Source organism: Callospermophilus lateralis, chromosome X (assembly GCF_048772815.1).
Source record: "Callospermophilus lateralis isolate mCalLat2 chromosome X, mCalLat2.hap1, whole genome shotgun sequence".
Classification (NCBI taxonomy): Eukaryota; Metazoa; Chordata; class Mammalia; order Rodentia; family Sciuridae; genus Callospermophilus; species Callospermophilus lateralis.
In genome coordinates this window covers 33,052,107-33,073,220 of record NC_135325.1, presented here as the reverse complement: position 1 = coordinate 33,073,220, position 21,114 = coordinate 33,052,107, and the positions used below count along the sequence as shown (strand labels likewise).

The following is a 21,114-nucleotide window of genomic DNA, read 5'->3' as shown; positions in this document are numbered from 1 at the left end:
AATCTCAACTGGGGACAGTGATGCACACCTGTAATCTCATCGAGGCTGGAGGCTGATGCAGGATTCCAAGTTCAAGACTAGCCTCAGCAATTTAAAAAGGCCCTAAGGACTTAGGGACACCCTGTATCAAATTAAAACTTTTTTTTAAAAGAGCTGGGGCTGGGCGTGGTGGCACACACCTGTAATCCCAGCGGCTTGGGAGGTTTAAGGCAGGAGGATCGCAAGTCAAAGCCAGCCTCAGCAAAAGCTAGGTGCTAAGCAACTCAGTGAGACCCTGTCTCTAAATAAAATACAAAATAGGGTGTGGATGTGGCTCAGTGGGTGAGTGCCACCGAGTTCAATCCTTGGTACCAAAAAATAAAAAAGAGGGGGCTGGGGATGTGGCTCAGTCATTAAGTACCCCTGGGTTCAATTCCCAGTACAAAAAAAAAATTTAAAAAGTGAGGACTCTTTGAGTAACTGTGCCTTATTTCTCCTTAGTCTTACACATATTGTCTTGTTTCAAGATGTCTTTGGTTGGATCAGGTATTTTAAATAGCTTGTTTTAGCTGAGTTTTGTCAGGGATTGATAATGAGGCATTCTTGTATAGCCCATTCTGGGCCAATGCCATTTTTTCTCAGAGCTGGGGATCAAACCCAGTGCTTACACATGATCTAGACAGATGCTCTGTCACTGCGCCACATCCCCAGTCTCTGTGCCAGCTCTTTATGCTTGCTTTCTCATCTACAAAAAGAGATTGGTATAGTGATTAAATTATGTGGTCTCTGTGAGAAGTCAGTAACAGCCTTTGAATGCCTGGATCCAGTATCTCTCTTCTTGCTTTTGCTTAAGTCAGTTTGAGCTGAGTTTCTCACAGCAACCACTTTGATTCCTGCCTTTGTCAATGGAATGGCTGGGAGGCTTGTGGGTGGCAATGCTGGACTGAGTAGTCTTCCCAGTGGGTCCTACCAGACAAAGGTATCAAGCTGGAGGGAATGTTGTGGGAATGTTCCCTCAGCTGCCACTGAGCAGGAATCCACCAAGTGAAGGGCTGGGTGACTTATTTATGTCCAGAGGCCATACACTTGCCCTCTCTACTCCACCCCACAGCTGTCCCCACAGGAGCCTAGTTTCTCACATGTGACAGTTGGCTCCTCTAGGAGGGATTTGTCAGGAAATGCTTACACTCTGTGTTCTTCTGTGGCAGGCACGCCCATCTCACTCTTCTCTGTGGAGGGTGGGGGACCTTTCTAGTGGGAGAAGGGGTCAATGTACAGGCAACACAAACACGTTTGTCCTATCAGGTAGGGGTCTGGCCAGGTCAATATCGCACCTCTGCAGGCATCTCCTCACGGGGACTAATACCTCTTAGACCTCTGAGAGGTGGCCTGGTGAGCAATCTTTATGTCCTAAAACAACATGTGTGCCCACAGGGTTGCCTATCTCTTCCAGGCGTACCCTTTGCACAAGAGCTGTTAGTGCAGCTCTGGGTCCAAGAGGCCAAATATTCCCTCCAGGGATCAACTCCAGTGTGACCAATGAGATACACTGACCTCTGGACCAAACCAGAGGCATTCCTTGACTTCTGTAACTGTTTTCCCATCTGAAACTAGAGATGACAACTCCCCAGAGATGTGAGGATTGAATTGGTATTTGTAAAAGGCTTTGGAAAAAACTAGGCCTACGGTTGTGCTTGAAATAGTGCCTGGCACTCAGACGGTGCTATAAAAGCACTTTGAAGGCAACACGTGGCACACAGCTGTTGCTTGATGAGCACTCAGTAGCATCCACCACACACCACACATGGCATTCAATAAGCACAAAGAACTTAGGCCTAAAACGGGTGCCAAGTACATACATGGGGGGAATAAACCACGCTGCCTAGTGAGGAACAGACTGGAGCTTTATGTATTTGACACACACAGAGAAAGGTACAGGGTCTCAATAAGAAAATACACTCTGTGTTCAGGTGAACCCCCATCACTGGCCACTAAGAACACTTACGGGTGGGGAAAGAGGGGGGGGGACACCATAAATAAGACTAGAAGGGAAGGTCACTGCTCTACGGGCACACACAGGCAGGGCACACTGCCGGGGGGCACAGGGCCTCTTCTTTCCAGGCAAGAGAAATACAGCAGCACAGGAAAACAGTAGCCACATCTAAGCCTGCAATGCCTGGCGGGGGCACCGAACACGGGTAAGAGTGGGGTGGACACAAGAAGTAGGGTGGCAGACAGGGCTTCCTTCCCTGTGGTGAGCTCCAGGGCTGCTCAGTTAACATCCATGAACTCAGGGTTGGGTGGGGAACTGCAAGTGGTGGAGATTGAAGGGCCAGATGAGCCAGGCTGGGACTGGCGGCGTGCCACATCCTGGCGTTGGTAGAACAGGACGTAGGCTGCCTTAGACTGTAGGGAGAAGACACAAGTCAGTGTGGATGTCGGGCAAGAGGAGGAGGGTGGAGTCAGGAGAAAGGGAATAAGGAGGATGAATGTCCCACCTCAATCTGATTCTCATTCACAGGTGACACACTGTTGTCATCAAAGTAGTGCCACTGGCCACTGTCCTTGTTGCAGGCAAATGTTGTATCTGAAAGGGACAGGAAGGCATTCTCACCCACCCTCCTCCTCCCACCTTGATAACAGTTGCCCCTGGCCCACATACCTAGTCGCCACTGGGGACATCCTAACCCACTTAGTCCAGTACCTCCCTCAGGCCATGTCCCTGCCCATAGCCCTGCACGTAAAACGTACAGTGTCCATCGCGCATGCCCCCATAATGGTTGGAAACTGCAATGAGATCATATTTGTACAGCTCTGGAGCCGACTCTTTCTGCGGTTTGATGACAAACTCGGAGAAGTCCAGATCCCTGTGGGTAAGGAGACAATGGTTAACACTAGGCTTCCCTCCGACACACTGCCCTGCCTTCCCCTAGCCATCCTCCCTCTGGCCTCTGACCGGATAGGAAACTGCACGAGAGTATCCAGCTTCTCACGGGAAAACTTTGAAAAGGAAAAGCGCTTCAGGTGGATGATGAGAATCTCAGGCAGCATCCACAGGTCCAGTTTCTTGGTGGCCAGCTGGTGCTGTTTGCAGGAGGAGCAGTACCTATAGAAAGAACCAGGTCGGGTCAAGGAACACCTTCTGAGCACCTACTATATGGCCTGTGTACTGTCTGTCTTTCAAGTGCCTTGTCTGGCCCACAGTGATATTCTTTTATTTTTTTAAATGATGCTTTGACTTTTAGTCTACCTGGTACTCTGGTTTGCTCTCATTAAAATTCTTTTGTTTACTTGTTGAAACCTTGTCAGCTGCCTTTCCAATATGCTTTTGTATTTTTGTGTGACTCCTGACCCATGAGATGCTAGTCTTATTTTGGAGCCAGCCTTTCATTTGTCTGCTTTTCTCTTTTCATATTTTAGCCACTCCTTCCTTCAGCAAATATTTAGCAATTGCCTAATGTTTAATCCTCTGGTCCTATTTTTTTTTTTTTTTTTTTTTTTTTTTTTTTTTTGCATCTCTCACATTGCTGCTACATGGCAATGCTTTTTCTTTTTCTTTTTTTTTTTTGTATTTTTTGTGTGCATGTGCTGGGGATTAAACACAGGGCCTCACATATGCAAAGCATGTGCTCTACCACTAAGCTATAATCCTAGCCCCTGCTCTTGTTTTTGAGACTGGCTTTAGAATTTTGGTTCTCTTTCACTCTGTTCATTCTGCAACTATCTAGTGAGCATCTATCAAATGTCCAAGTTGCTGTAAGCAGCAAAAGAGATGCCATGAACTAATTTAGAAGTCTTCACCCTCAAGAGTTTACTTTTTTTCTTTTGGTACTGAGGATTGAACCCAGGGGCACTTCACCACTAACCAACATCCAGTCCTTTTTTTGTTTTTTAGACAGGGTCTCACTAAGTTGCTGAAGCTGACCTCAAACTTGCAATCCTCCTGCCTCAGCCTCCCAAGTCACTGGGATAACAGGTGTGCACCACCACACACAGCTCAAGGAGTTTACTCTCTAACAGACAAGATGAAGCATACAAACAGGGCTATAGGACATGACTTCAAGTGGCATAACTGATCTAGAAAGAAATCCTTAGCTAGAAGGAAAAGAGCAGAGACAGAAAATGGAAGCAAGGGTGGGAGAAGATGACTTTGTTGTTGTTGTAGAATGACAGTAAGCATGCTTTTATTTTATTTATTTATGTGGTGCTAAGGATTGAACCCAGTGCCTCACACTGAGCTACAGCCCCAGCTCCAGAAGGTGACTTTTAACAGGGTAGTAAGAGGAGGTGTCTCTGAGGAGGTCACATATGATTAGAGACCTAAGTATGTAGGTAACAGGGGAAGAACATTCTGGAGAGCAGGAACAGACCAGGCAAAGGCTCTAAGATATGGGGTGATGGTGGCCAGTGTAGCAGGAAGGGTTTGAGTGCAGGGGCGACTGGAAGGAGGTATACTTAGAAAGGTAACAGGCACCTGGGTAGGTAGTATCACCCCACAGAGCCCTTCCAGGCCCCTTCCTGGGCCCTTACCAGGGGTTTTCTTTCTCCAGGGTCTCCACAGTAGTGAATAGCTCAATGCACTCCTGCAGCTGCACTGGAGCCTTCTTCAGCATGTACCCAACGCAGTCATGCTTCACGTAGCCCTAGGGTGGGTGAATACACGGTCACAGGACCAAGTATAAGGAAGGGTGGAGAGACAAGGAGCCATGTGGAAGCAATGTGCCAAGTGGGTCAAACTTGAAAGCTAGGAACCTGAGGCCTTGGAGCTCTCAGAGAATGTCAAGATGCCATGGTCGGACCAGCTCTGAGCCTATATTTTTTGGTTCTATTGCTGGCTGGAGAAGTTGGAAAGGGAAGGGTTGAGGGGTGCAAGCTGCAAGTGCCCCCCATCCCTGATATCCCATTTACCTCAGCCTCCACCTCATCATAGTAGCGCCTCTTCATCTCTGGTTCCCAGTCCATGGCAATGTATGGCTGGGCTGGGGGCGAAGAGGAAGTGGTCACAGCTACTGCTGCTACAAAATCCCACCTCCCGCTGCGCCATCCCTAGCTTGCAGCCAAAGGACATACTTTGCACTTCTTCAGGGGAGGTTGTGCGGTCACTGGTTCCGTTGGAGTTCACTGTCTGCAGGGTGAACAGTTGCTTACGCCGTCGCCTTGGGGGCCACTGAGATGTCCGAAGGCAATTGTCCAAGAGGAATGGGCACCTCCTGGTGACCCCAGAGCTAGGCCCAGCCTGTTCTCGCTCAGAGTCTCGAAGGCTGCCCCTGGTGGAGGGCCCAGGCATTTCCTCTTTTTCTTCTTCATCACTGTCTTCATCCTCTCCTAGAATGAGGGGGGATATCAGAAATAGGATTGTGTGAGTTCCAGAGACTGAACTGAAATGCATATACTGATGAACACTGAGTGGGTCACATCTGTTCCCAATTCTCCACCCACTGACCCTCAACCCTTCTCCCCCACTTAGGCCATGGAACGCAATGTGTAGATCCCTCATCCTTGTTGAACCTCTCTCCCTTACCTTTGTCATCTCCATCATCCTCTTCATCTGAGCTGGGTTTGGTTACATAGCGTCTGTAACAGAACAGAAGATATTCCCAAGGCAGGGGCACAAGGACAGTGGGGGCAGAGCCCAGGGTTTTACTTTGGTAATCATGGAGGGGAAGCCATTGCTAAGCCCTCACATAAACAGCTCTTAATTATAAGCCTGGAAGGTGTGAGGTGGTGACATAAATGCTAGAGACCCGAATAGTGGCCTGAGAATGTAGGCGCATATGCTACAGTCAGGAATGGAAATGTTAACTCTAAAAAGCCACCAGTAAACAGACACAACCATTTGTGAACTCCCCTCAGGGAAGCCTCTGAGGGGCAGACTTCTATAAAATGAAGGGAAGATCAATGCAGACAATGCTTTGCTTTATTTGCCATGGCAAGGATGGTAGATTTTAGATATAATGAAAATCTACCAATAAAAACACAGCCAAGTCCCTTCAAGGATGAGACAAATTTTAAGATGAAGTTGTCTCTACATTATGAGTCTTATTTGCCTCTGTATTTCCAATACCTAAAAGAGGCAGTGGCAAAACCAGAGGTCTAATGAAACTAAAAAACTTACAAGTTCTTATATAGCCATGCTAAGTTTGAACTATCTTTTGGTTGTTGAAAGGAAAGTATCAAATAAGCAGCTGAACACCTGGATCTGAATTCAGACCCCAACTTCCCCTTGCCCCTGAAAGGTGTCACTTACGAAAGCCGGTACATCAGGATGTTATATAGGCCCTCCCAGGAGAACCGGTCTCGGGGCACTGATACCAGGAGGGGGTGCCCGAAAAGTATCAGACCATAGTAGGAGTTGTTGTAGTCTCGGGCTGGAGTGCGCTCCCGCAGGTAGACAGGAACCACAATGTCATCTCTTGAGCCCTCAATGGCCTCAATCCGACCTGACACCTCATATCTGTCGGGGGTGAACATTAGGTTATATGCTATCAGGGAATCCCCGAAAAAGACTCCCTGACTCTGTCCCAGTTGCTCCACACACTCATCCCTCACAATCTAAAACTATTTTTAAAGAATCTGAAAAAGATGTCAAATATTTTGTGCTTTACAAACTGTTAGATGACTTACACTGTACTTTATGTTCTGTTTTAGAAAGTACTTTGGTAATATCAGAGTGCTAAGGGGGTTACTAAAAAATTTTAGTGACAAAGGATTTAAAAACAAATTTTTATAATCCCAGAAACTGGGGAGGCTGAGACAGAAGGATCGAAAGTTCAAGGCCAGCCTCAGCAACTTAGTAAGACCCTAAGCAACTTTGTGAGACCCTGTCTCAAAAATAAAAAGGGTTGGGGATGTGGCTCAGTGGTAAAGTGTCTCTAGATTCAATCCCCAGTACTGAAATAATAATAAATAAGTAAATAAAAACCATTTTCTTTTTTTAAATTCTTTTTTTATGTGGCGCTGAGGATTAAACCCAGTGCCTCACACGTGCGAGGCAAGAGCTCTACCACTGAGCTACATTACAGCCCCAGCCCTCCACTTTCTTTTTTAAAGAAACTGATTGCTATGCAAAGTACTTTTCTACTCAGAAAGCACACCCCATTTTAGTATTTAGTTGCCTAAATGTTTAAAAATTATTCTGGGACTGAATATATAGCTCAGCACTAAAGTGCTGGGAATGAGATTGGGGGGCTGATCAGTCTATAGGCTCCTAAGGCTTTCTGCCTCCTTGCCCTTGAATCCTACTCAGCCTTCCCCTGTAGAATCCTAGTTATGTGTAAGGCCCTGGATTCTATCCCTAGCACTGCAAGAAATAAAATTAATTAAATAAAAAGTACTTGTACTGAGCTGGGGATGTGGCTCAGTTGTAAAGCACTTAGTTGCCTAGCATTTGCAAGGCCCAGCATTCAACCCCCAGCACCACAAAAAAAGCTTCAAAATTGTTCTGAATGCTCTTATTTTCAGAAAGTATCTTAGAGTTTCATATTTCAAAACTGTATTTTTGTTTTGAGGACTATGATAGTCTAGAACATAGGAGGGGCCTAGGAAGTACTGAATGAAATAAGAAAAGTAGCTTCCCTCCCCTAATGAGGAGGTGACACTCCTTGCCTTGTCAAGGAGTGTCACCACAGTTCTGCATATGGCAAAGTGTTGAGAGCCACAGCCGAAGGGGCCCCAGCAAACTTCCAGCTGCCAGCAAACTTCCAGACTGCAGGCTGATGATTGGCTCACAGCGGCCCCAGCAACATCTAGCTGATTGGCTCCTCTGCGGTGATGCTCATTGGAGATGCTCATTGAGCTGTTTCCCTGCCCTTTCAGACTACCAGCTGATGATTGGCTCACAGCGGCCCCAGCAACATCTAGCAACATCTAGCTGATTGGCTCCTCTGCGGTGATGTTCATTGGGCTGTTTCCCTGCCCTTTCAGACCACGGAGCTGCTCATTGGGGGACTTTTTTGGCTCCGCCCATGCGACCCAGCCAATCGGCCTCAAGAGCAGGAGGATTGTGGGAGGAAGAGGCTGGGTTGGGGTGGGTGGCTTGTGGGAAGCCGGTGGTGGCAGTTGGGCTCTGAGGGTTTTTTCCTGAGGAGCTGTTTTGTTTGGCATGTGTAGCTCTAAAAATAAAGTTAGTTTCTTTTGAAAAAAAAAAAAAAGAGGTGTTGCATTTTTTGCTGGGGCCCCTTCGGCTGTGGCTCTCAACAGCAAAGAGGAAGGGTTAAGGCTGAATCATAAAAAAGGAAGTAGAGCTGGGGGTATACTTCAGTCATAGAACAATTGCCTAGCATGCTTATGAGACCCTTGGGATCAATCCCCAGGAGGAGAAAAAAAAAAGAAAGAAAGAGGACCAGCCTCCTGAGGAAGTACTGTCTCCTCATCACCTCCTTACTCACACAAAGATATCATCACGGTCCAAGATGCCACTCAAAGGATCCTCCAACTGATAGAGCTTATAGAAGCGGTGACTGAAGACATCTGCCACTATCATCTGGGAATGAGATTGGGGGTCTGATCAGTCTGCAAGGCTCCTAAGGCTTTCTGCCTCCTTGCCCCTGAATCCTACCCAACCTTCCCCTGTAGAATCTTACCTTGTCTGGCGCTATACCTGTGTGTTTGGACAGAGCCACACACAGATCCGAGATATTCCCTTTCTTGGGGACCACAACTCTATGCTGAGAGAGAAATAGCATCCATAAAAAGATCAAAAGGGCTTGTGGTGAGTAAAAGAAGCCTTGAGGTGTGGCAAAGTAATCACACTTTGATTACCCATCCCTTGTTATGTCCCCATCCCCCAACACACCTGCTCTGGCTTGCGGCGGGGATCCATGGGGACAAAGAAGACTTCCAGGACCCTCTTATGGCAGACAGGCAGTGGGACGCTGAGGTAGCAGAAGGGGTCAAAGGTCACAGACACATTGCCACAATCAGGGCACACCAGTGTGGACTTGAAGAGGCCATGGAAAGTGTCCACGATCACAGAATCATTCCGCCGTTTGTGGTTCTGCCAGGCCTCCTGAGCAACCTCCTGTTGAAAGTGTCATGGTGGGTGTGAAGCTTGCCCAGGGCAGGGGGAAACCAGAATTTGGAGATGTATTTGTGCAGGGTTAAGGGTAAGCACTCAAGTACAGTGGTAGAGTTCCAGGTAGGAATATCTGGAACCATGTTCACTGTTTGGGGCAGGAACCTGGCAGGGTTTAATTCTAAGTTGGGGGTGGGAACAGAGGTAAACCTAGGAGTGAGGCTAGAGGTAAAGTCAGGGTAAAGGAACTTAAAAGGCAGTGGCATAAGTGGCTTTAATAGGACTTTCAGGATGAATACTTTCAGGAGCATCTTACCTGATCTGGCCGTCCAGCTGCATCACACAACTCGACATATTCCTTCTTCTTGACCCGATTGAGGTCTTCATGAAGCCCATCCAGAAGAAATGACAGCAGCTCCTGTGAATCATGTTGCTGATAGCCCAGAAACTGGGTTGCAAAATGGCCAACCTTGTTCTGAAAAGATAGGCAGTGCAGTCAGAGTTAAGAAGGAATGAAGGAGTCATAAGAGGCAAGATAAAGTGAGGTACCAGAAATAATACCTTGAACACATTGGGCACGATGGAACGATGGTAGCCGGACCATGCCTGCTTTACCAGGTCTGCATAGGCCTCTGCGAGCTCACCCTTCATGCCCAGTGGGTTTCGGAAGTTGAGCTCCTCTAGGTAGCGGTTGTTGAGGAAGTACTCCGTGAGCTGTGGCACATTGCTGAGACACTGTGGGGGAGGGTTTAGGTGAATAAGGCAGAGAAGAGGAGAAAGAAGGTTTCCCAAATGAGGACAGAGAAAAGAAAGCCAGGAAGGAAGAAAAAGGAAAAACGGGGGAGGCAAGGGGAAAAGAAGGGGACAAGGGGGAGCAGGCAAGTCATGGGGAGATCATAGTATTTTCGGAGAAGGATGAAAGTGGTAGCAAAGTTGAGAAGAAAAGAAGAAGCAGGGCTGGGGTTGAAGCTCAGTGATAGAGCACTTGCCTAGCACATGTAAGGCTAAGGGTTCCATCCTTAGCACCACATAAAAATAAAGAAATAAAATAAAGGTATTGTGCCCACCTACAACTAAAAAAAATACTGAAAAAAAAAAAGGAAGAGCACAGAGCATGTAGAGGGAGAAGGTATTGATATTTTAGAGCAAATGTGAGCATGTCATTTCAGACTCCTGGGGCCTTAGCTTCCAACATGACCCCTTGCTCTGCAGTTCCCCCTGCCCTAGCTCTGTCCCCAATCCCCAGCTCTTGAAGCCCACCCCTGGGGTTATGCCAGACACAGCTCTAATGGCCCAACCTGCAGGGCCGAGTTCATGAAGCACGTGTTGCCCAGATTGGTGAGGCCACAGATGCCAGGCTGGCCCTGGAAGTCCTCATCCTCTTCCGACACACTGTTCCTGGGATTGAATGAGAAATGCTATCAGCTCAGGGCCTACTACATGTGGGTACACTGTACTCATAGGTTCAGTCAGTCTGCTTATTGTGTGATGCCCCTTCTCTAGACCCAGACACCCCAAGAGCTCACATGACACGTAGCTGTGCGCTGGGCCAAGTGCCATCTTTGTTTCGGGTCTCCATGATGACCAACTGGATAGGAGGATAAAGTAAACAAGGAAAGACATTAATGGAGGGCCTTGTGGGCACCCAGCTCCTACCCAACCTGGGTCTGACCACTATTAGGTGAGTCCATGTGGCAGACCACCTGAGCTGAAAAGCTTCCTACTCTTACCTGCCCAGTCTCAATGGCAGCATCAAGCAGCGTAATATGTGTGTTGCACAAGCGATCCAAAGAGCCTTCGGCATTCTTGATCCAAAGGCGTGTGTCTTCCTGGGGTTCCACCAGAAATTGCTCCCGAGCTGTGCGCAATATTAGGTCTGTGGAGGATAATGAAGCATATTCAAGATCTTCAAAGTCCCACGATAATCAACACATCTTGGCAATCCTGACCCTCCCCACTGACTTCGCAGACTTGGTCAATACCTTGTGCCCCAATCAATCTCCAAATGACTGACCCACATTCAGGACATGAAACTCCCAGCAAACATCCTCAGCAACACCATCCAAGCCAATGGAATGCAGTTCACATACCATCAGGACTCTAGCAGACAGCCCCCAGGGCTTCCACCCACCTTGGCCAATGCTTTCTTGGTCCTCAGTGGTCTGACTGGTGCCTTCTCAGTTGGCAAAAGCCTAATCCCATGCATCCTTGATTCAATTAACTGTGACCCATAGCTAGGAACTCCAGCTCATCCCATGACCCTCAGACTTACCCACAGAATCAGAGTGGCTGAACTGAGCAGTGAGAGCTGTGTCCATGTCACTGTGCTGGACAAGCAGCAGCTCTATTGGATACACTTCCACCTTCTGCATGTTGGGCAGCTCTATGACCTGTAAGGGTAGAGAGGCAGACACAGATGCATCCACCCAGTAGATATGAAGCCACATGGGCACATGGGTCTGGACCCATCCTGGGCCTACAAGGCTTTCCTCCCACCCAACCTCCCAGGGGAAATCTACCCCACCCAACACCCTCCCCTACCCACTATACCTTGCGTTCAATAGGTGGCTGGCCATGCTCTATGCCATACCAGCTGACCAGGCAATGCCAGGCAGCTGCTGGAAGCAGCACATAATCCTCACCCTCCACCAGTCCCTCTTTGAGGCGCCAGTTTATCTGATCTGTAGGGTGAGGTGAGGGTATGAGGCAAAGGGGTGAATCAGGCAAGAACTAATAACTCTGGCCAACCCAGCAATGACCTAGCAGAGAATGGGCCAACAATCATCCATAGGGACAGAGGGAATAGGAACTCCAGGGCAAGGTTAAGAGGGAGGGGATAGGCAGGGGCCTGGTACCTTCAAAGAGCTCAGCATTATTGATGCAGCCAGGAAAGGTGCTGGCATCCTGGTCCCCTCCCTGCACGTACACCTCCCACTGTTTATACCAGCGTTGCTCTACAAGGAACCTGGTGCCCAGAGAAGAAACAAGGGTATAATGTGATTATCTGGGGGTTAGCTGTACAACTTCCTATGGCTAGCAAATTTAAACTATCAACACATTAAAATTCAAGATGAAAAGTTTCAGCAGTATATAAAAAGTAAAAAAAAAAAGCAAGGGCTGGGGTTATGGCTCAGCAGTAGAGTGCTTGCCTAGCACATGCAAGGTGCTGGGTTCAATCCTCAGCACTGCATAAAAATAAATAAATAAAATAAAGGTATTGTGTCCAACTACAACTAAAAATATATTTTAAAAAAAGATTATATAAAAAAGTAAAAAACAAAATTTATTCAGAAAAAACTCAGATTTGGATATTAGATTAGCCATCTTCTTAGGACACTGAATGAGATCTTATTAAAGACTAAAACTGCTCAATAATGTCAAATAAACAAACAAAAAACAACCACAGTGCTGAGAAACATGAGATTTTATTATAGAATAAAAGATGGGTAATTTGTATTAGTCACAAGAGATAACACTGTAACATTAGGCTCAAAATAAATAGTTTGCAGCTAATGTTGAGTATATAGTATTTTTAAAAGGCTAGATCAATGGAGGCAAAATTCTTCAGCTAAGAAATGGATTTGACTAATTTTGAAAATGTGCTCAGAAACTGCAAAGAATTTAAAATGCTAAATATAATCATAAGGTTGTTTTTGGCATATCGCCATTTTTCATGTATTAGGTCTATGGAGGATCATGTATAAGATTTATTTTGGCTTTTTTCCCCAGAGGCAAAATGATAAATTTTATTAATATACATTTACAGCTATTGTTCAACTTTATTGAGACATAATATTTATACATTTTAATTCTTTTTAGTTATAAATGAGTACATCCTTTATTTATTATTATTTTTATGTGGTGTTGAGGATTGAATCCAGTGCCTCACATGTGCTAGGCAAGTGCTGTAACACGGAGCCACAATCCCAGCCTCAGTATTTATACATCTTTCTTTATGATTGACATATTTATATAATATATAATGATTACTAGCTTTATAATAAAATTGTGCATTTAGAACTAGTCTTCTTTTTTAAATTGTGGTTAAAAAGCCTGGTGTGGTGGCACACACCTATAATCCCAGCAACACAGGAGGCTGAGGCAGGAGAACGGTGAGTTCAAAGCTACCCTCAGCAACTTAGCAAGGCCCTAAGCAACTTAGTGTGACTCTGTCTCAAAATAAAATATAAAAAGAGCTGGAGGGGATGGGATTGTGGGTCAGTGGTAGAGCACTTGCCTAGCACATGTGAGGTACTGGGTTCAATCCTCAGCACCACATAAAAAGAAAAATAAATAAAGGTATTGTGTTCATCTATAACTAAAATAAAATTTTTCTTAAAGGGCTGGGGGTATGGCTTGGTGGTAAAGCACCCCTGGGTTCAATCCCCAGTATCAAAAACAAAACAAAACAAAAATGGTGGTTAAAGAGAACCCATGTAACAGAAAAAAATCCAACATCTTCAATTCCCAGTACCACACACACACACACACACACACACACACACACACACAATTAACCATCTTGACCATTTCTTTATGTACAATTCAACTGCCTCTTTTAAATGAGAAACTTATATGCACTCCAAGGATAAACATTTAGAGCCGTGCTGAAATCTTCCTGCAAAATTTTGAGAAATTATAAAATCTGGAAAAATACTCGATATATATTAAATGTTAAATGTATGATGACTGTTATTGTTCTGATTCCAGGGCTTGAACATAAAAGCTTACAGACTCCCACATATCATATACACCCCTACTTTACTATGATTTTCTTTTTTTTTGGTACTGGGGTTTGAACCCAGGGGTGTTTTGTCATTAAGCCACTTGCCCAGCCCCCCTATTTTTTTTTAGACAGAATCTCACTACATTGCTTAGGCTAGCCTCAAACTTGCAATCTTCTTCCCTCAGCCTGAGTCCCTGCTATTAATTTTCAACATATAAAAGGCTGTCTCAAATATTTAATAGCCTCACTTTTTAAGAAAATGGCCAAAAATGATAATACATGTGTGCACACACACACACATCACATTGTGTTGTTTTTCCAGCAATGTAACCTCATAAATGTGATTTTTTTTTTTTTTGTTCATTTGTTTTTGGTGCTGAGCATTGAACCCAGGGTCTCATGCATACTAAGCAGGTTCTCTGCCACTAAGTTACACCCTCAGCTCAAAAGTGAGTCTTCAACATGTTAATTTTCCCTTGACAAGAGAGGTGTGGGGATGAAGGGACAAAACAACAACAACAATAACTTGAAATAGTAGCTGGGCCCAGGGGTGCTCTACTACTGAGCTACATCCCCAACCCTTTTCTATTTTGAGACAGGGTTTCACTAAATTGCCAAGACTGGCTTCACATTTGTGATCCTCCTGCCTCAACCTCCCAAGTAGCTGGGATTACAGGTGCATGCCTTCATGCTAGGCAATTAATGTACAATTTAAAGTCACAATGAGTCAGGCAGAGTGGTGTACCTGTAATCCCAGCAGCTCAGGAGCTTGAGGCAGGAGGATCACAAGTTCAAAACCATCCTCAGCAACTTAGTGAGGCCCTAAGCAACCTAGGAAGACTCTTTCTCAAAATAAAGTTTTTTTTAAAAAAAGGGTTGGGGATGTGGTTCGGTGGGTTAAGCACCTTTGTGTTCAATCCCTGGCACAAAAATAAATAAAATAAAAAACAAAAAGAAAAACTTGGAATAGTGACAACTCACCTGAATAGGCAAACATTTCTGCAAAGCTTTTTTTTTTTCTTTTTTTTTTTGGTGAACTGACCACCCCCAGACCCTGCTAGGTCACTCATTCTGGGAAATATAGCCTCCTTGCACAGAGCCCCCCATCTCCCACCCTATCTTGCACCACAGACACCTTCATTCCCCCTTCGGGAATTTACTTGCCTCCATAGTCAGTCTATGAAATTCACTTATTTAGGAAAGCTAATTTATGTTTAGTGATAACTTTACTGCAAAAGGAGGAAATAATCAACTTCTTTTTTAAAAAACAGAATTTTAACGAAAATTAACATTAAAAATCATTCTTTGTAGCCACATCCCCACCCCTTTTTTGTATTTTATTTGAGACAGGGTCTTGCTGAGTTGTGTAAGGCTTCACTAAGTTGCTGAAGCTGCCCCTTGAGCTTGCAATCCTCCTGCCCCAGCCTCCTAAATTGCTTGGATTACAGATGTGTGCCACCATGCCCAACTATATCTTTTCCAACTATTTTTGATGTCTTTCCCAATTTCAGAAAAATGTTATTGTTTAAAATGTTCTTTAATGACTAAACTGTCTTTGGAAGGTAACAAAAAAGATCTGTCTCATCACCCATTTAAAAGGACAACAGGAATCATCATGTTCATCTAAAATTCTCCAAATTTTAATTAACTTGAAATTGATATAAAAGTCCTCATTTTCCAACTTAGTATGTTACAAAATGATACAACAAAGAAATTGTTGTTGTCCCTTCATAAATCACTATCCATTGCTGCAACACTGTGAACCCAGCCATCCTCCCCTTCCTTCACCTGGACAAGGTGAACCCTGTGATTGCTTACCTTTGTTAGGAAGTTATGAACCGCTGCAGACATGCAAGAGACTCCCTCTGTTAACTCTGATTTAATCATGTTTGTAGAAGGTTCATCATCAAAAATAAAAATTAAAAATTCCAAGGAAACTATATTATTATATTTGAATTTAGTCTTAAAATGATGCAGATATAAATACTGACTCAAACCTTATAAATGGAAGGGAAATTAAAGAACATCTAGAAGCTTTGCTCTTATCTAAATAAATAAGCATTAAGAAAGTAGTTTTGGGGGCTGGGGATGTGGCTCAAGCGCTCGCCTGGTGTGCGTGCGGCCCGGGTTCGATCCTCAGCACCACATACAAAAAACAAAGATGTTGTGTCTGCCAAAAACTAAAAAATAAATATTAAAATTCTCTCTCTCTCTCTCTCTCTAAAAAAATAAAAATAAAAAAGTAGTTTAGGGGACTGGGGCTGTAGCTCAGCAGCATTGCACTTGCCTAGCATGCATGAGGCACTGGGTTTGATCCTCAGCACCACATAAAATTAAACAAATAAAATAAAGGCATTCTGTCCATCTACAACTAAAAAAAATTTTTAAGTAGTTTAGCAAAAATGTTTCTTGATAATACCCATGATATCAGACAATCTGGCTTCAATACTGAACCAATATTGATGCGGTCACTTTTTTTAATAAGGTGAAAATTACACGTAATATAAAATTAACCCATTTTAAATTGAACAATCCAGAGGCATTTAATATATTCACAATGTTGTGCAACCACCACCTCCCTCCTGGCTCCAAAACATTTTATCACCCTTATAATTACTGATGGGATAATTTTAAATGGTATTGGCAAGGATGATAGAATTTCTTGTCCCATCTACCAATGACATAATCATGACATCGTTATAAAGGTCAGAAGGGGCAAAGACCAAATCCTTGAGGCCCCTTTTAACATCTCCAAAAGGGATATAAAATGTTCTGTTTTTTTCTTTCTTTCTTTCTTTCTTTCTTTTTTTTTTTTTTTTTTTGGAGAGCTATGATGTAGTGGTACAAAAACATTGCTTGGCTCTGTTTTGCCAATTTAGTGAATCTCAACTTATTTCCCTAGTAACAGGGATACACATTTCACTAGTACTTTTATTAAAGAACTCTCTAAAGTAGGCAAACCTCACAGGAAAAGGCCCTAAGAATTGATGTGTTTAAACAACAACAGGAGTTCAACATGGCTGGCTCTGGATGGGGAGAAGAAGGGGGTGTGTCATCCGAGTGATTCCAGAAGAAATCAGAATGGAAACAGGCAACCAGCTTCACAAAGGCCTGCAGGTTGCTATAAGAATTTTGGCATTTACAATGCAAAACATGGGAAGCTGCTGGAACATTTTGGGAAGGGATGGACATGATGTATGTTTTAAAAAGAATCACTATTTATGTAAAGAGGAAAATGGTGTCTTCAGAATAGAAAAACCTGCCAGACACCACCATAACCAAGTGATCAAGGTTAACACAGTGAATGTTATATATAGCCATGTATTGTCTGATATAAGGGCTCACAGCATACATCCTGTAAAAGTTAAGCATATCTAGTAGTTTCAGGGATTTCGTTTAACTTAAAAAAATTCTGATATATTTAATTTATAAATTTTAGACTGATATAATAAGAGTTTTGGAAAATTATAAGAAATGCGTTGTGATGTGTGTATTCCTATGTAAAACACATGGCTTCTCCTGTGTATATTTTTAAAAATTAAAGAAATGCACACTTAAAAAATATAACTTCATATATAAAGTGTGACTTTATATATATGCTCCATACATAAAAAGAGAAAGTTTAAACAACAAATACTATTTAGGGATGCATACACCTATGGGAGAACATTCAAGAAAATGAAGAGACTCAATCCAAAATTCAGAAATGCATTTTAAAAAATTTAAGATAACAGTTTCTCATGGAGTAGGAAGAATTTCCATCTGGAAAGGGCACAAAAGGATTTTTTGTGTGTTTGTGAATCTTAACCTGGGTGGAAAATTCACATATTTTTATTCTTAATTTTTTACTTTGAAAAAACTCAGAAAAATGGCAAAAATAATACAGACTTCTCATACGCCCTTCATCCAAACTCCCCAATCTAACATTTTACCTTTTGGCTCAATTGTTGTTTCTATATATCATTTCTGGTATTTTTATTTATTTTAAAATTGACAAAATTGTGTGTATAGCATGGTATTTTAATATATGTATATACCGTGGAATAACTAAATCAAGCTAATTAACATATCCATTACATCTAATAAATATTCTGAGCGATTTTCATGTATACAATAGATATCTATGAACTATAATCACCATATTTGTACAACAGACCTCCCAAATGTGTTCCCCTTGTCTAGCTTGAAATTTCTCCTGTGACCAACATCTCCCCAGTTCCCACCCCCGGTACATGCATTTTTACATATGCTATTATTTCAACCATTTGAGAATAATGTGCTTACCCGATGGTTCCTTATCCCTAAAATTTTCAGTATGCATTTCCTAAAAACACGGATATTCTCTTTCATAACCACAATATAATTATCACAATAATGGAAAGAGAAACATTAATATCTAATCTATCAACTTTAATCAAATGTTACCGATTTCTCCATGAAATGTTCCATTGAAAGAAAAAAATGAGAAAACCCGATTTTTTAAATTATTTATTTTTCCTGTTCTAGGGTCCGTTGTATTTAGTTATCATGACTTGCTAAAATGAATTAATTCCTTTAACCTGGGACAGTTCTTCAGCCTTTATCTTTCACGACTTTGATATTTTTGAAGAGTACACAGTTTATTTTAAAAGGATGTACGTCAATCTGACTTGTGTAAACATTTTATACTATAATCTTTATAGGATCTTATGCCTTTAACAATTTAAAAGAGAGATGCAACTTGGCGAGAAATAAAATAAACCCAGAAGCAGTAAACTTTAAGCAGCAGTGATGAGGGGAAAAAAAATCAGTAGAAAAAGTCGATTTATCAGGGTATGGTCCGTTTTTAAAAATGACGTTTTGCTCGTGATTATAAAAGCAAAATAATACTAAAATAGAAAACAAACTTAACATCGAAGGCCGCTCCAATGCTAATCACCTGCACTTTCTCCCGTCCTAGGAAGGCCTCCGCCAGAAAAACCCCATCACGTCACAAACTTTGCCCATTCACAGGCGCCATTTTCTGCCTTAGTAACCTCCCCTTCAGCGTCTTTCCTTGGCCTCAGACCACGCCCCTCAGCCCACCTCCCAAGACTAGCCTCGTTCCCAGGCGCCGGGCTCCTTCACGTAAGCGCTCGCTCCCTCCCCCGGCCCACAACTATTTGCTCCGATTCTGCTCTTCAGCTTACGTCACAAGGCTCGCTTCAGTCGCAGGCGCCTGGGAGCAATAAGAGGCTGCTCATTGCGGCAGACGCTGCATTGCGTAATGCAGGCCACGCCCCCGCCTTACGTTACAAAGCCCGCCTCCTTCCCAGGCTCCAGGTTCCACGAAGCAGGCCCGTTGCAACCCCCATGACTGTTTCCTCTCAGACCCCGCCTCCACTACAACAAACCCCATTTTGTTCTCAGGCGTCAGACTGCACCACACAGGCCCCGCCTCTTTCCCAGACGTTGCGTTTCATTCACTAGCACTTCCCCGCCCCTCTCGCCCGCTGTCCTACCGGCCCCTCCCCGCAGCAGTTCTTCCACAGACATCGGCTTCCAAGTCCCCCGCGGTTGCCAAGGTCCCCGCCATCCCCTCAGCCAATGCTTCGCTATAACCCAGCCTCACCAGCTTTCGCCAGCTTGCAGTGGACGTTCTCGCCCACTCTCTCCATTCTCGATTTGGCGCCACTGGTCGTCCAGACCAGGGATCGCCTCATTCTGTATTTCTCTGTCTTCAGCGGCCTCCGCGACGGCAGCTGCGGCCGGGTCCGCTGCGACCGCCGCCATCGCCGTCCGTCCTCTTCTAACTGCCAACGCAACTGAAGATAGGAAGAGGACCCTCAACTGCCACTTCCGGATTCTGATCCCGGAAACGGAAGCAGAGCCCCCCAAACAGTCAGGGGGCTCCTGCCATCTTGGAAATGGGCCCCTCGCTCGGACGCGTCGAAGGGCTAGGCGGGCATCGGGCGGTGGGCTGTGATCTCTGCAACCCATACACAGGGTAAAACCCCCAGTTGGTAACTAAGAAAGACAATAATGCTCTCTGGGATTCTAACGCCATGTTGAGTTAGGGCAAAAGGTTGCCTGGAAGGCGGAGGCTGAGTTTCCCATGGTGGGCAAGGACATATTAAGGAGTGCTCAGGGAATCTCAAAGGCCCCAAAGCTTTTCTGCTGATTCTCTGCTAAGTACTGCGGACCCCTATCCTGGGAGTGGCACTTTTGTTAGCCTGACTAGAGTGCCCTCCTTTCATTCTACAACCCTTCTCATCCATCAAGACCCAATGCAAAAGAGGTCTCCTCCAGATAACCACCTTGGCCTGCAGGCCATTTTTTTCCCTTCCTGAACTAGATTTATTCGGTAGACAAAAGTGATGAAGGCAAGTCAGCCCCAGGCTCCTGTTTGTTGTGTGTTGGAGTCACAGCAATAATAACTAGTAGTCTGCCCAGTTTAAGTGTGTTGTTGGATTTAAATAGTAGCCTCAGGCAGCAGGCACTATTATTTGCCTTCCATGGGCAACAGTGGGGGTAACTGAGGACCAGAAATGTTAACACATTGTCCCCCAGCTAATAAGTTCTGGAGTTGTAGTTCCAACTCAAGAAATCTGGTTCTAGAAGTGTGACCTTAAACACCAAGCCCGAGATTGTCAAACTGTGCTCCAGGGCTTTCTGTCCAGGAAATCCTCTCAGGGGTTTCAGAGTCTAACTATTTTCAAAATACTTTTTCACTCCTCTCATGTGTGTATTGTGGAAATATCCAGAGACTACCTGATCTAAACAAAAGGTCTTTAGGTATCCTCAATATTTTTAAGAATATAAAAAAGGGATCCTGAGGCTGAAGTTTGAGAAGCATCGTGCTAGGCCAGGTTTCTTTCTTAGCCTCCGCACTACTGTCATTTCTGCATTGTGGGGAACTTTGCAAGCTGTTCAGTTACATCCCTGGCACTACTACTAGATAACAGTGGCACCCTTCAGGACAGCCAAATTTCTCCCTCCAGATATTATTAAATGTCCCCTGTGGGCGTTGTCCCTGGTTGAAAAACACTATGCTAGTTTATGCTACCATTTTTTTCTGTTAGGGCTCCCAGCTCTACTGGTTGGTGATTGAATTTTTTCTCTGCCGGGCTCTCTGCATGTTTATCTACCTATTGGCGGTCCCCACCTGGCTGTCCCAAACTCCCCTAAGACAGGCTCATCAAGATTCCAGGACTGTTTCAGTGACTTCCATCGCTACTATTACCGATTTACCACAGGCAAAAACCTTGCTTTTACATATTCCTAGGCCCATATCCATACATGTCTGTCTCCTTGCACAATTTCAATCCTCCTCACCCACACACAACCTCATAATTTACTTCATTTTCAGTTAACCTCTGTGAGACAGAGATTAATCTCTGCAACTCATACATAATTCCAGCCCCCAACCCAGACATGC

At 44.3% G+C, this 21,114-nt stretch overlaps 2 protein-coding genes across 2 annotated transcripts in view; both read right to left on the bottom strand.

Moving 5' to 3' along the window:
- The window catches only part of LOC143639426 (uncharacterized), an 831,269-nt gene that overhangs the window by 137,382 nt on the left and 672,773 nt on the right, over positions 1-21,114 (bottom strand).
- Positions 1,866-19,515, bottom strand: Usp11 (ubiquitin specific peptidase 11). Its single transcript, XM_077107571.1, has 21 exons — positions 19,309-19,515; positions 11,848-11,957; positions 11,543-11,673; positions 11,265-11,382; positions 10,723-10,868; positions 10,519-10,580; positions 10,291-10,390; positions 9,554-9,727; positions 9,309-9,467; positions 8,774-8,998; positions 8,562-8,645; positions 8,367-8,461; positions 6,227-6,433; positions 5,501-5,553; positions 5,050-5,304; positions 4,888-4,958; positions 4,510-4,622; positions 2,936-3,085; positions 2,731-2,846; positions 2,478-2,566; positions 1,866-2,385 (listed from the first exon to the last, which is right to left on the bottom strand). Exons 1-21 carry the CDS (start codon positions 19,467-19,469, stop codon positions 2,251-2,253), a joined length of 2,754 nt encoding a protein of 917 aa, XP_076963686.1. The 5' UTR covers positions 19,470-19,515; the 3' UTR covers positions 1,866-2,250.

Bases quoted from the DNA above. Each gene is read 5' to 3' on its own strand.
- Usp11 (XM_077107571.1), bottom strand. From the start codon at position 19,469: ATGGCGGCGGTCGCAGCGGACCCGGCCGCAGCTGCCGTCGCGGAGGCC. The intron at 11,958-19,308 runs GTGAGGCTGGGT...TCTGGGCACCAG, and splicing joins CTGCAAGCTGGCGAAAGCTG to GTTCCTTGTAGAGCAACGCT. The intron at 2,847-2,935 runs GTCAGAGGCCAG...CCTTACCCACAG, and splicing joins CTCGTGCAGTTTCCTATCCG to GGATCTGGACTTCTCCGAGT.